The sequence below is a fragment of the Silene latifolia genome, chromosome 9, assembly GCF_048544455.1.
Source record: "Silene latifolia isolate original U9 population chromosome 9, ASM4854445v1, whole genome shotgun sequence".
Lineage (NCBI taxonomy): Eukaryota > Viridiplantae > Streptophyta > Magnoliopsida > Caryophyllales > Caryophyllaceae > Silene > Silene latifolia.
In genome coordinates, this window is record NC_133534.1 from 26,032,099 (window position 1) to 26,047,204 (window position 15,106).

General features: G+C 38.9%; 1 protein-coding gene and 1 long non-coding RNA gene across 2 annotated transcripts; one reads left to right on the plus strand and one right to left on the minus strand.

The window, feature by feature from the left end:
• The first annotated feature begins 1,531 nt into the window (after window positions 1–1,531).
• Window positions 1,532–3,282, plus strand: LOC141599433 (scopoletin glucosyltransferase-like). Its single transcript, XM_074419433.1, has one exon. The coding sequence runs from the start codon at window positions 1,623–1,625 to the stop codon at window positions 3,081–3,083; it is 1,461 nt and encodes a 486-aa protein (XP_074275534.1). The 5' UTR covers window positions 1,532–1,622; the 3' UTR covers window positions 3,084–3,282.
• A 6,783-nt stretch (window positions 3,283–10,065) lies between these two features.
• On the minus strand, window positions 10,066–12,246 carry LOC141602543 (uncharacterized). Its single transcript, XR_012524515.1, has 2 exons — window positions 12,134–12,246; window positions 10,066–10,328 (listed from the first exon to the last, which is right to left on the minus strand). It is a non-coding gene; the product is annotated as an uncharacterized LOC141602543 (long non-coding RNA).
• Between the last annotated feature and the right edge of the window lie 2,860 nt (window positions 12,247–15,106).

Here is a 15,106-nt window from a genome sequence, read left to right on the forward strand (position 1 = left end):
TGGTAGAAATACCAACGAGAGTAGTGAAATAATCAATATTAATGTGGCAATAGTGAAAGTAACAATAATTATGGCGGGAGTTGTGAAATTATCAATATTAATGCGGCAGCCGGCAGTAGTGACAATGACAATAATTACGGTGGGAGTAGTGAAAGTAACAATGATTACGGGCAAGTAGTGAAATGTTATTACTATTGTTTCATTAATAAGAGTAGAATATTAATGAATTTGTCTCAAAATTTATTTTATCGTAATTTTAGGATACGCCATAAAAAAATATATTATTGATAAATTTATGGGTTATGCAACTTTAAGTAATTTTATTTAATGAAAAAAAAAATTAATGGTAAGTAGAGATAGCTCGGGCGAAGCCGGGCACCAATACTAGTATAATATTAATTCATTGACGTCAAATGGGAGACACTCATGTTCAAAAAGACAAATTAGAAGTGTCGCCTAGGTACATTCGTGTCATTTCGGGTTTCAAAGTTGGATTTCAGTCACCAATATACTGGTTAAAACTAGTTCAAGTATATATTGGTTCGGATTAAAACTATTCGGATTGAAACAGTTAAGGTTCATTCGATCTTGGGTCTATTTTGAGTATTACAAATTCGGTTCGATTTCGAATCGATTCAGGTTGATTCAGGTTTCGGGGTGAAGTCCAGTTATACTTTTCGGATGTACGGTCAGGTGTCTATTCAGGTATTTTCGATCGGTTTCGGGTTCAGTATACTTTTACCAGGTCTACTTAATACCTTGTTTTATAACACAAAATGATTAATCAAATGGGTTTTGTCACTTTGTGTGGTTATTGCTCACCTTATTTTTTAATCATGAGATTAAGGGTTTGGTTGTTGTCCATGAAAATGGAGTAAGCTCTTTAATCAGCCGTTTATTCCTTTATGATAGCGCCCATAAGAGCATGTACAATAGAGAGGATTGTGCCTCCTCTTAGTACACTCTCTCCTCTTAGAGGAGGTCCTCTCTATTGTGGAACTAATGTAGAGGATCCTCTTAGTAAGAGGATGAAGAGGACTTCCTCTAATTTTAGAGGAAGTTGTGTCTTGGCCCTTGTGCTATTCAACCAATCAATATTGTCATATATTATTATTTTCTTATATTTTAAAAAAAAATTGAAGGTTAGAGTGTAGTGATTAATATAAGAGGAAGATGAAGCTTTCCTCTCTATTGTGGAAAAATATAAGAAAAATATAGAGGAAGAGGATGAAGATAGTGGAAAATGAGGTGGTTAAAAAGTGAATGAGGTGTCAAGAAAATAGGAGGGGAGAAAAAAATTAAGAGGATCAAAAGCTCCTCTCTATAGTACATGCTCTAACTAGGAAATTATACACTACTGAATACAGATACCCCGATTTAACCAAAAAAATTATATACAGAATACTCCATACGGCTTACCTATGAACTTTCTCTAAAAAGAAACATGCATATAATCCATAAAAAGAATGACATGTGCAATGATGCAACCAAAAATGACAATTAATAAGTACACTTTCTCTATAAAAATATCAGTTATTTCCACTGAGTAGGATAACATTCTCAATCTAAATCCCTTCCTCTTAAAACTCGTATCATTTTTCAATTAATTTAATAATTGCAAAATGGGTGCAGAACCACACCAACTTCACGTAGTCCTGTTCCCGTTCCAGGCGCATGGCCACATGATCCCGACTCTCGACATTGCGAGGCTTTTCACAGCTCGCAATGTCAAGGCCACCATCATCACCACCCCTGTCAACGCCTCCACATTCACCAAGGCGATTGATACGGGCCGTAATGTCGGAAACTCATATATCGAGTTGGAGATTTTTAAGTTTCCTGCCAAAGAGGCTGGATTACCGGAAGGTTGCGAAAATGTTGAAATCGCAATGAGGCAGCCTGGACTGGTATATCAGTTCTTCCTGGCTACCGAGCTGCTCCAAGAGCAGCTAGAGCAGTATTTGGATAGGGTTCGACCCGATTGCCTGGTGGCGGATATGTTCTTTCCGTGGGCCACTCAGTCTTCAGCCAAGTTTAATATTCCTAGGCTTGTTTTCCATGGATTTAGCTACTTTTCGATATGCGCCCAGGAACTTGTTCGGGTATATGAGCCTTTTGAGAACGTCTCATCCGACGATGAGACGTTCATTCTTCCTCTCATTCCACATGAGATCAAATTGACTCGCTCTCAATTACCCGCCGAGTTAACAGGAGACAAGGATCACCCAATGCGGAAGAGAATTGAAACGATCAAGAAATCGGAACTGGAGAGTTATGGTGTGATTGTCAACAGCTTTTACGAGCTAGAACCCGATTATGCTGAGTTTTACAGGACTGAATTAAGGAGAAAGGCATGGCATGTGGGGCCGGTTTCTTTGTGCAATAGAAGCGTCGAGAAGAACACTCAGAGAGGGAAAGAGGCTTCAATCGACGAGCAAGAGTGCTTGAATTGGCTGAATTCCAAGTGGCCTGCTTCGGTGGTATACATTTGCTTTGGAAGCACAGCACCCTCGTTTGCTGCACAATTGCACGAGATAGCAATCGCTCTAGAAAATTCCGAAAAGAACTTCATCTGGGTGGTGCGGAATAACGGAAAGAATGATGACGAATGGTTACCACCGGGATTCGAGCAGAGGACAGAAGGGAGAGGTTTGATAATAAGAGGATGGGCTCCACAAGTACTAATATTGGAGCACGAGGCGATAGGAGCATTTGTGACTCATTGTGGATGGAACTCGACACTAGAAGGGATCTCTGCTGGCGTGCCAATGGTTACATGGCCGATTTTTGCTGAACAGTTCTACAATGAAAAACTGGTGACTGATATTCTGAAGATTGGAGTATCCGTTGGAGTGAAGAAGTGGAGTAGAATGCCTTCAGTCGAAGACCTTATAAGCCGGGAAGTTATAGAGACGGCTTTGAGGGAGATTACGGAAGGAGATGCGGCCGAGGAGATGAGACAACGAGCGAAACAGTTGAAGGAAAAGGCGTGGAAGGCGGTGGCGGAAGGTGGCTCGTCTTACTCTGATTTGAGCGCATTGATTAATGAGTTGAGGAGCTACCACACTCAGAAGCAAGTCTAATCCTAATTACTACAGTAATCCACTACTCGCTCGGTTCAGTGAATAGTTTGCACTTGCTTTATTTTAGGAGGGAGAATTAAAGTAAGTGTAAATTATTAACCGGAACGGAGAGAGTAATCACTATGTTTTAAGTTAGCTGTATTATTATCTTCAATCTTAAAATTTTTCAAGGAAACGCAAGTTATGCATTATTCAAGTATTTTACAAATTCCCATTAAACCAATATCAGTAACAAACAAATGAGAAGTTCCAAAGCCGTACTATTATAGGCCGTGAACACAAGTGTATCAAAGGTCCAACAAAAGGTATTAAAGCTTTTTCTTTCACAACATAAGCTTGTGGACATCTTTTCCATTGTGACATTGTGTGTCCCACTAACTTGTCTTATGACACTACTCAAAATCATTAAAAAGCTTGTGGACATTATACTTGTTTTGGTAAAAATTTACCGGTTATGAATTAATTATGTGAATAATAGTGATTAATCCACGGCCAATTACGATTTGAATGCAGCGAATTTAACGTACGAATGAACAACAAAATAAGAGAGTGACACGAGGAATTTTGGTGACGCGGAAAACCCGATGTGGGAACAACCGCGGGGGGAATCGGAATCCCGCCAATTTGCACTATAATCGAGACGGAGTTATGCAAATAAGGAAATACAAGACTGATTTGCTAGCTGATTATTGCTAAGAGTAGACGGAATATTGAGTAGTAAAGTGTGTTGAAGTATTGTGTATGGAATGAGATCCTCCTCTAATTGTGACTTGCTTCCTTTATATAGTTGTTGTCTTGTTAGGGTTGAGTCAACAATATTTTCCTGCCTCTACTCCTGTATTCCTGCGTCTGCTCCTGAATACTTGGTCAATCCCATAAAAATAGGGAGTGGTTATTGAATTGGTCCAAGGTCCCCACTTTTCTTTGCACGTGTGTTTTAACAACCTAAATTGTGTTTATTTGGTTCTCATCAAGGGTCTTACCATCTCCACCTCATCAATACTCTTTCTTTTTCATCCACCAATAAACAAGCGCCACCTCATCAGCTCATTTGCCTTTCTCTCGGCCAATGGGAAGCTGCCACGTCATAGGTGATAAAATGTAATCTTTATCCCTAACAATATTAAAGAAATAATGTGTCAAAAAAATAAAGATAGTGAGACATAAGACGAAATATGAAGATATGACAGAAATTCCGAAATGATTGCAGCCCTCTTTTTTAACGATTTAGTCCACTAGTAGTAAAAATTGTACTTTGACAAATTTGTCCACTAAACAACTCAATCGGCTATTGGGTGTCGACAAATTCTAACCATTGTTGATGATATTTAATGAACTTTCAAAATTGTCCCTCCAAACCAATCAAACTATCAACAAATAACTTAATCGACAAATTGAAACTAACAACTAATATCGAATAGCAAACAATTGATATAGGCTTTGTGAAAAGCTTAATTATCATTGATAATAAACCGAGTATATATACAAGCATACATGACTTGAGTAATACGAAACCTGGCCTAGATTTAGGAAAGCAATACAACGAATACAAAGATTACACAAATAATTAGGCAAATACAATAACCGGGAATATGGAAACTATACAATAAGGAAAGACAATTAAGAAGGTGAAAATGTGAAATATTATGTTTATCACGCTCCCGCAAGTTGGGTGATCCTTGGATAAGACCAATCTTGGAAAACAGTAGTAGAAACCGAGCACGAGATAGAGGCTTTGTAAGACCATCGGCTAGTTGATCAACACTAGACACATGAGAAACACGAAGCTCACCATTTTGGACATGTTCACGAACAAAATGGAAGGCAATAGCTAGATGCTTCATACGGGAATGAAAAGTAGGATTTGCAGAGTAATTAGTAGCACCAAGATTATCACAGTAGATGGTAGGAGGTGAACGAAGTGGAAGATTAAGTTCACTTAACAGAGAACGTAACCAACATTAAATTCACACCAAGAGGAGGGAGTGTAAGACGGTGAAGAAGGGGAAGTGGAAGTGAGGCGAGAATAGGGAAAATCAGTTTCAACAAATTGCACATGACGGGATGTGTAAATTTTCTTTGTAATAGGGTCGAGACAATGATAGGCACTATATGTCGAAGAGTAACCAATAAAGATACAGGGAGTAGAGTTTGGTGCGAGTTTGTGAGGAATATACGGACGAAGCCAAGGGTAACATAAATACCCAAAACTTCGAAGTTTTGTATAATTAGGAGCGGTATTGAAGAGATTGTGATAAGGAGAAAAATTGTTTAGTGTTGGAGTAGGCATTCGATTTATAAGGTAGACATGTGGTTGTAGAAAAGGCGTGTGACCAGAATTCAAGGGAAAGAGACGCGTGAGAGAGAAGGGCAAGACTCGTTTCAACAATGTGTCGATGGTAACATTCAACGTAGCCATTGTGTTCGGGTGTGTGAGGGGGTGATGTAAGATGAAAAATACCATTAGAAGTAAGGTCTAGAGTAAGCTTAATGTATTCACCACCATTGTCAGAGAATAATTGAACGATGAGCTTTGCAAAATATTTTTCTACGAGAGCTATAAAACGAGCAAACACTTGGAAAGTGTCGGATTTTCTTTTAAGAGGATATAACCATGTATACTTGGTATAATGGTCGAAAAAAATCACATAGTATTTAAAATCCTCACGGGATAAAATAAGGCATGTCCCAAAATGATTTGGGGTCGGCTGACATGAATCATCCTTTAGAATTGTCCATGGGTAAACGCACACCTCAAAATATGAATAGAAAAGAGAAAATGAAAAACAAAGGGAGAGCAAAAATGTAATGCAAAGTCAAGGTAAACTTACAGGTTTTAAAATCGAATTTCGGATTTTTTTTATAAAAACTTAAAATTTAAATCGAGAGAAAAGATTAAAACGATTTTGAAAACCGGAATAGAATTAAGGATCCGGAATGCCTTAAAAGTAAACCAAGTAAAATATATAAGAAAGTGGTTGGTAAAAAAATGTAATAAAGAAGAGAAGAACAAATAATTTAATTTTTAAATTAAATAAAATCACTAAATATGTCAAAAAAAACATCAAATACCAAAAATCTACATGTATCATTTTCCTCCATTGTGCCCTCTCCGTCACTATACTCTCCTCAAGCCACAGAAATCTCATATCGTGCTCTATCACTCTCAACCATGTATGTCTCAGTCTTCCTCTTCCTCTAGGGACCTTTTCTGTTCTCCGAGTCTTCAGCCTCCTAACTGGTGCGTCCATAGGTCTTCTTCTCACATGGCCAAACCATCTTAGTCGGTTTTCCATAATCTTGTCCTCTATTGGTGCCACTTTTACCTTTTCCCTAATCACCTCATTCTTTAATCGATCTTTCCTTGTATGTTCGCACATCCACCTCAACATACGCATCTCCGTCACACTATCTTTTAATTTGAATGTGACAATGTTTCACGGCCAACACTCGGAACCGTAAAGTAAGGCAGGCCTAATTGTCGTGCGAGAAAAATTTTCCCTTTAATCTTTAGGGCATATCTTTATCGCATAAAAACCCTGAAGCACTCTTCCATTTCAACCATCCCGCTTTAATTTTGTGAGCCATATCTCCGTCTAACTCCTAATCTTTTTGAATAATAGATCCTAGGTATCTGGAAAAATCTGACCCCTCAACAACATTCCCATCGAAAATAATACTTCCCGCATCTGTCGATCTCAACCCCGTCACTTTAGTGAACTGACACCTCAAATACTCAGTCTTACTCCTGCTCAGCCTAAACCCACGAGTCACTAAAGTCTGCCTCCACAATTCCAACTTTCTCTCCACCCCCTCTTTCGTCTCATCAATCAACACAATATCATCAGCAATCATTATACACCAAGGTATGTCGTCGTGAATATCTCTTGTCAACTCATCCATAACTACAACAAAGAGGAAAGGACTAAGTGGGGAACCTTGATGCACCCCGATGGTAATGGGAAATTCTTTCGTTCTCCCAACATTAGTGCGAACACTTGCACTAGACCCCTCATACATGTCCTTTATGAGGTCAATATATTTTCGAGACACACCCTTTTCTCGCCAAAACCCACCAAAGTACTTCTCTTGGTACCCAATCATATGCCTTTACCAAAATAGGGTAGTTTCATACATCCGAAAAAACTAATTCAAGAGGCGAAGTAGACGAGAGAGTAGAAATACCAAAAGGAATTTTGTGACTTTTATTAATGGAGCATGAATTACAATTGTGATTAAAAGAAATAGATGCTGAATTTGATAAATAGGTACTAATAAGACGCATTATAGAGGCGAAAGGATGGCCTAGACGGTGATGCCAGTCGGAGGAAGGAAGGAGGCGCAAATGATGAAGAGCTGGAGGGGAAGGATGCCATTCATAAGTCCCATTATGGCTAGTTCCTTGAATAAGAAGAAGAAGAGCTCTCGTCGAACGTGCCTTAAAACAAAAAGAAGATAATGAGTATTCGACAAGAGCATCATTATCAGCGCAGAATTGAGATATAAACAGAATATTGCGAGAATTAGACGGAACATAAAGAACATTATCAAAGATGAATTTAGAAGAAGAAGTAAGAATAGAGAAGCAACCAATGATAGCTATAGGAAGCAAGGAACCATCTCATATCACGAGTTCATCCGACCCATCATAGGGAGAGTGAAGAGTAAGAGCGTTGAGGTCATTGGTGATATGATGAGTAGAACCACTATCAAGGAGGAAGGCCGAGTTGTGAGGGGCAGAAGAGTTGGTGGCGGTATAGGCTTTTGGGGCTTAGGGAGGACCTTGGTTGCGTGGGGAAGGGGTATAGAGTAGTACTTGAATATGGAGGTAGAGTCGTTTGAAAATAAGGCAAATTTCAAGGAAGTGTCCAAACACATGATATGGCACCATTGACACTTACCCTTAAAGGGTGGTAGGGGCAGGCGTAGGAGTGGGCAGTGGAGATGGTTGATTTTGGTTGCGGGAAGGTTGGCGAGATTAGTTGTTGTTATTGGCACGGTATGTAGCAGCATGGGCAGAGGCAGGGAAAGAGGTGGCAGAGGGTTGTTCGGGAAGGGCAAGTTCGTGGTTAAGTAATTTTTCATGAAGGGCATCGAAGGATATGGGATCGTCTCTGGCTTTGACGGCTTCAATGATGGGGCGATAGGTAACTTGGTCAAGTCCTTTTAAGACTCGAGAAATAATATTCTTGGAGTCCATGGGTTTTCCGAGAAGAGAAAGCTTGTCCGTGCAAACCTTAATGGCTTGCATGTATTTCGTGACAGATTTGTCACCTTTGGATGTATTCTCAAGACGGTCCTTAATCTGGAGTATGTGACCACAGGAAGGATTGGCATACGTGGATTCCAGGACTGTCATGCCTCGCGAGTAGAGGAAGCACGGATGATTAAGGTAGAGATGTCGGAGAAGATGGTACCAATGAGGGCACCAAAGAGCAGTTTGTCTTGTCGCTTCCAAGTGAGGTACTTCGGATTCGAAAGCTTCCAAGTGAGGTACTTCGAATTCGATTTGTGGACAAGGCCCTCGGGAACTGCGTCAGCGGGATCCAAACTAGGCATAATCGACTCGAGGTTCTTTCGAATCGAATTAAGACAAATTAGAGTCGCCACCAAGTTTTTTGGGAACTTGGAACCGTTCAAGTCAACTTTACACCTTTCGTCGAAAAGCATAAAGCCAATCGACTACGAGTGATTAAAGATAAAGACTTGTACCCTATATCACTCGATTTGAATGACTCTCGTAATCCAATGGTATTTAGACGGATCCACAAACCATAGATCTTGAGTAAGGGGTGAGGGTACGTGTTAAGAAGCCCAAAAGGACACCTAACCCCGCCCGTCGATAACGGCCGCTACTAAGTCAAGTATCGGATTTCAAACAAGGTCGTAGCTACTGCGATATATGATATGCAAACATCGTTTTAAAACCCTAACATGTGAGGTTTCTATGTCGATTTAGATGCAACTAAACTAACTTTGTCAAAGTTGTAATTTAGCATGTGGGTTGATTGATCTAACAACATACAAAGCAAAGCAAACAAGGCTTGATGGGAATGGGGGAGCCGTTGGGATCTACCCTATTACGACCCAGGCATTTCATGCCGACACAACGAGAATTTAGAGATACAACTCGATCTAAATACAATTGCTAAATATGACACCATACACGACACATGGCCATTCGGCCTAGGAAAACGTGCACAAGGGGGGTGGCCTACGGCTTACATGACTCACGGTCTTGGGTCACTCCTCGTAATGCGTGCTTTCACTTAATCTTATCGAATTAGACATAGGGCCACACACCAAAGCATGCATTAGCATAAATCGGGCCATGTCGCTTTAAACAACATGCGATTTACTACGCTCCTACATGAATTGGAGCACAACTATCTAACCAAATAAGACTAAGGTTTTTTAGAAATCATTTGACTCGATGACGGAAAACTAATTACAAACAAATTACAAAACACGACTCGATAAACAAAAGGTAATTACAAAATACGAAACAACGATGAATAAACGATATAAAGATGAAGCAAGAATAACAAAAGGCACGGCCAAGCACACAGCCCCAGACACGGCCGCCCTAGTTCCTAGGTTAGGTTCATTAGGTTAGATAGATTTGCAAAGCGATATGGAAAATACATTAGAAATCGATGACAAAAGAGGTCAGAAGGCTTCGCCTAAAACCGAGTGTTCTACACGGCCTAAGGGGTCAAATTAGGTCAAGTTCGCTAATTAAATTAACTCGTCGAGTGTTAATAAGAAGGTGCTAAGCACGCACTCTTATACTAGCGAGAAATCATGTGAAAGGAGAGATGCATTCAATTAGGTTATAGAATTGTTGGCCGATTTTAAAGCTCGCGTCGAAGCACCCTATGTGACACCCTTAAATCTAGCCTTAACTAATAACGTAAATTCTACAGAAAAACTGGTAGGATATGTTTGTAATTGGTTCAACTAGCCAAAAACCTGTAATTTCAAAAAATTTTCTAAACCAATCACAACATTTCCAACATTCCCAGAAGCGGGTGCCAAAACCTGCAATGCTAATGAACTACTTTACATGCCATAGCTAAATAAGAAAATAGAATGATACAAACCAAAAATAGAAAAGGGAGACATATGTCCCTTCAAATTATATACAAGACCAAAAGTTAAAAGGTTTACTAATAGAATAGCCAAAACTAGGTCCAAGGTTCCTTGCTCACTAGCTCGTCTGTGACCCCAACAAGCATCAACAACCTGTCAATCGCATTTTATACAAACACGAAAGCCACAATTCAGTGGGGAGTAACTTCGAGTCCTCCCAGCCACGAATCGTCAAAATTAATCTAACATGTAGTAAAACATGTAAACAATATGATAAACAATGTAATTATCATGTAAATCTAACCTATGACCCCTAAACTGACCAAACTAAACTATCATGTGAATCATATAATTCAAATAGTAATCCAAACTTTATCAATCAGAATGGCTTACATCTCACCTATTACGAGTTCATAAAATCACCATACAAGAAAGGGCAATATATCAAAGACAGGCATAAGTTCTTAGCACGGTCAATAGTCACTCTGTAACTCGAGTCTATACCACGAGGTAGGGAAGGTAATCGAACCGGTATCTTGGCTCAGCGGTTAATATTAATAAAACATGGCAAGAGACAACACAACCCTAGCCTAAAATCTGCGCAGACCTAGACATGCGGATACACACCACCGCACCCAAGACCCACAATTTTTCTAAAACAAAGTGAGTACCCTAAGGAGTCCACCAAAGGGTTGGCTAGTACTTAAGCGACCACTTACTATCAAAATAAGTAATCGAGGTCATGCCCCAACTTGGATATAAATCCACTAGTCAGAAACACAAAGGCTATCAAGCAGTGAACATATACTCGTCAAAGACTATAAAGACCTATCTATGATGAAGGCCGAAATACTCACCTAGGACCTAGTCCCAGCTAGTTCCAGCTTGAATACTTTAGCCCACACCACACAAGACTCACCACACAAGTCAAGTAAGACACCCACTTAACCATAAGAGGGCAAAAAGTCCTACTTACCAACATAAATTCTAACATTCTATCATGTGAAAGGCTATATAAATGTCTATTCAAAGATACAATCCAATGAATCCTCAATAAGTATTCAATACTAATTTCTAATTCTAACAATATTAACCATGTTAAAGGCTTCAGGGAATCTAGGGCCGTTTCTACAATATAAGAAGCTACTTAAATTCAACTTAACTACACATGTGGAATAAAGATATAATAAATGGCCTAAAACAAGAAAAAGGCCGATTATCTAATTCATTCAACCGAATTTTTACCCGCAACCCCAGCCCCGCGACAGGTACGGGTTAAATTGCGGCTGACCAATCACTCAATTAACTGACATCGCATCAGTCAAAGGGACTAAGGCTCAGTTTTCGGCACAATCATCAAAACATGGCAATTATTGCTATAAAATTTACTTTAAGTCTAATCATTACAATTTCATCTTATAAACTATCCTAACATGTGATAATTATCTATATAAGCTTAATTTTACCAACCTCATTATCTTTACTACTAACATTATTCATTTTAAGCCTTTTTATTACCATTTCATTTATAACCTATACTAACATATGCTAACTACCAATATAAGAATAATTTCTACTACTAGTATGATTCAATTTAAAAGTGTACTCATATGTGACTTATACAACTTTAACATTAATTAACCCGAAATGACCAATATTGTACGAAAAATCGCGAAACAAGCAACGGACCGACCCGGGCCAGCCATGGGCCAGCCGGGCCCGCTGCCGCCACCATTACTCCTCTTTTTTTTTCCATTTTTATTCATTATAAGACCGTCTGAACATTAATTAATCGTTCCCATACTAATATCCTAACTTAAACTAACCAAAAGACATGAATTAACCATGCATGCATCAAATTTAAACATGTGAAAATTTCTACTCAATTAAAAATCACCCAAACATACAAAAATCAAAGCATGTGACGATCTTTCGTCGAGTAACTCGAAATATGTTACCTTAAGCTAGAAAATGAGCAATTATCACCTTAAAAACCCAACCCTAATATGCAACTAGCCGCTATCTTCGATAATATACGAGTCCCCAAACTCGTCCTCCAATTCTTCACCTAAATAAACAATTAAAACACAATAATAAGCACATAAAACCGAAATTACCGAAAATTCATCTTAAAACAACTTCAAGAAAACTGAAATTAAATTATACCAAGTTGTAGATCGCGACGAGGGGATTCCGAAAATATAAATTATGCGAGAATCCGAGTAGAAACGAAGAAATTATGTCGATTTTGGCTTGAAATGTATATGAAATGGTGTTTTGAATGATTTTTGGAAGGTAGAAGAAGAAGATAGAGGAAAATCAGAAAAAAAAAAAAAAAAAAAAAAAAAAAAAAAGAAAGGAAGGGGGGTGTGCCGCGGGTAGGGAGGAAGGAAAGGAGGGAGTCGGGTTTGAGTCGGGATTTTTCGAGTCGGTTTTGACTCGTTTCAATAATAATTAAAACCGTAAGTCAAACGCAAATTCCGCCAAGACCAAAGTTCTTAAACACGAGATTACAAGAAAATTGAATATTTATACTACCCATTTCCAAATTCGTTTACCCAATGTTCAAAAGAATTGTTATTTTCCCCCCGATACGCCCTTATTTCGAAATAAAAAGTTTTACACGGTTTAAACTATTTTTAAACATCTCGAAACTATAAAAATAAATACTTTACCTCAAAATATAATAAAATTATATTTCTTTGAATTATTTTTACTTTAAATACATTATTCTCAAATTTTATTTGATTACTAAATTATTTCCGAAATATATTAATGATCCGAAATTACGGGGCGTTACAATCACCCCTTCTTTTAAAAAGTTTCGTCCTCGAAACTTAGAAGGAGAAATTATAGTTATTAGAAAATATAGGTATCTTTTCAATGAAACGGTGATACTCTTGTTGATCAGACAAGAACATCCATATTCATATCAAGATATAAAAATATTTCTACACCAATAAATGAGAAAACCCATTATTGGGACGTCACCAGGCCAACAACGAGATTCAACATTCACTAATGTTAAAACCATTGAAAATCATACAAGCATTTTCAAACTTTTAGTTTAAAGTTCTATAGTAAGAATACTATCTTTACTAATTATGATTATACAAGGCTTAGTAACTCGGAAAAAGAGTAAGAAAAGGAATACCTTACGAGAATAATTCAGGATATTTAGCTAACATAGAAGCTTCAGTCTCCCAAGTCTCTTCTTCGACATTTCCACAACGCCAAAGAACTCGGACTAGAGGTACAACTTTGCTCCTAAGTTGCTTATTGGCTTTTTCAAGAATCCGAATTGGCCTTTCTTCAACCACCAAGTTAGGCTCCAATTCAAGAATTTCCTCTTGGATTATATGACTAGGGTCACTAATGTACTTCCTCAACTGAGAAACATGGAAGACATTATGAACCTTGCTCAGATTTGGGGGCAATTCTAAAGCGATAAGCAATCTGGACCAATCTTTTCAACCACCCGAAAAGGTCCAATATATTTAGGGCTCAGCTTCCCTTTAACGCCAAACCGTTTCACCCCTTTCATAGGTGACACTTTAAGGAATACTTGATCATCAACCTCAAAGGAAAGTGGTCGACGACGGACATCAGCATATGACTTTTGACGGTCCTGAGCGGCTTTCATCCGCTCCCGAATGATCTTAACTTGTTCAATGGACTCGGTCACCAAATCAGGTCCTAACATTGGAACATTTTGGGTTTGATCCCAACATACAGGAGTACGGCATTTTCTACCATACAGAGCTTCATATGGTGCCATTTTAATGGAGGCTTGATAGCTGTTGTTGTAAGAGAATTCAACCAAAGGTAAACATTTCTCCCAAGAAGTTTGGAAATCTAAGGCACAGGCACGAAGAAGATCCTCTAAAGTTTGAATTGTTCTCTCAGTTTGACCATCAGTGGCGGCATGAAAAGCAGTGCTCATTAATAGTTTACTACCCAAGGCCTCCTGTAATGCAGTCCAGAAACGAGAACAAAATCGAGGATCCCGATACGAAACTATATCTTTAGGAACCCCATGATAGCGCACTATCGCATCCACATAGGTACGAGCTAGAACTTCTAATCTCCAAGTCTCCTTGATGGGAATAAACCGAGCACACTTAGTCAATCGGTCCACAACCACCCAAATAGCATTCTTCCCAGTGGAAGTCCTGGGTAAGGCCATCACAAAGTCCATGGAAATAGACTCCCATTTCCAAAGAGGAACATCCAAGGGTTGAAGCAAACCCCCGGGCTTTTGATGTTCTATCTTTACTTTCTGGCAGGTGAGGCATTTACTGACATACTCCATAACTTCAATTTTCATCCTAGGCCACCAGAATTGCAATCTCAAATCTTTATACATCTTGGTACCTCCTGGATGAATGGAGTAAGGAGAAAGGTGTGCTTCATCAAGAAATCTTTTTCTCAAATCAGCTGCACTCGGAACATAGATTCTACCATGATAACGGAGATACCCATCATCATCAATCTTACAATCCTTAGCTTGCCCAAGTTGAATTTTAGCTCTAATGGATATGAAAGTAGGATCATTAGGAAGGCAAGTACGGATCTCACGGTGGAAGTCAGGTTCAGCTGACATGGCATCAAGATGATGAGAGCCCCTTTTTACAAGGCTTACTCCTAATTTTTGAAGTTCTAAAGCAAGTTCAGGAGGTAAGTCCCGAAAAGAATTCAAAGAATGACAGGATTTTCTGCTAAGAGCATCAGCCACCACATTAGCTTTTCCTTCATGATATATTAGATCGGCATCATAGTCATTCACCAATTCTAACCATCTTCTTTGTCTCATGTTCAGCTCTTTTTGGGTAAAGAGATATTTCAGGCTCTTGTGGTCGGTGTAGATGTTGCAATGGACTCCAATGAGGTAGTGTCTCCAAATCTTCAAAGCATGTACTACCGCAGCTAAT

Bases quoted from the DNA above. Each gene is read 5' to 3' on its own strand.
- LOC141599433 (XM_074419433.1), top strand. From the start codon at position 1,623: ATGGGTGCAGAACCACACCAACTTCACGTAGTCCTGTTCCCGTTCCAG.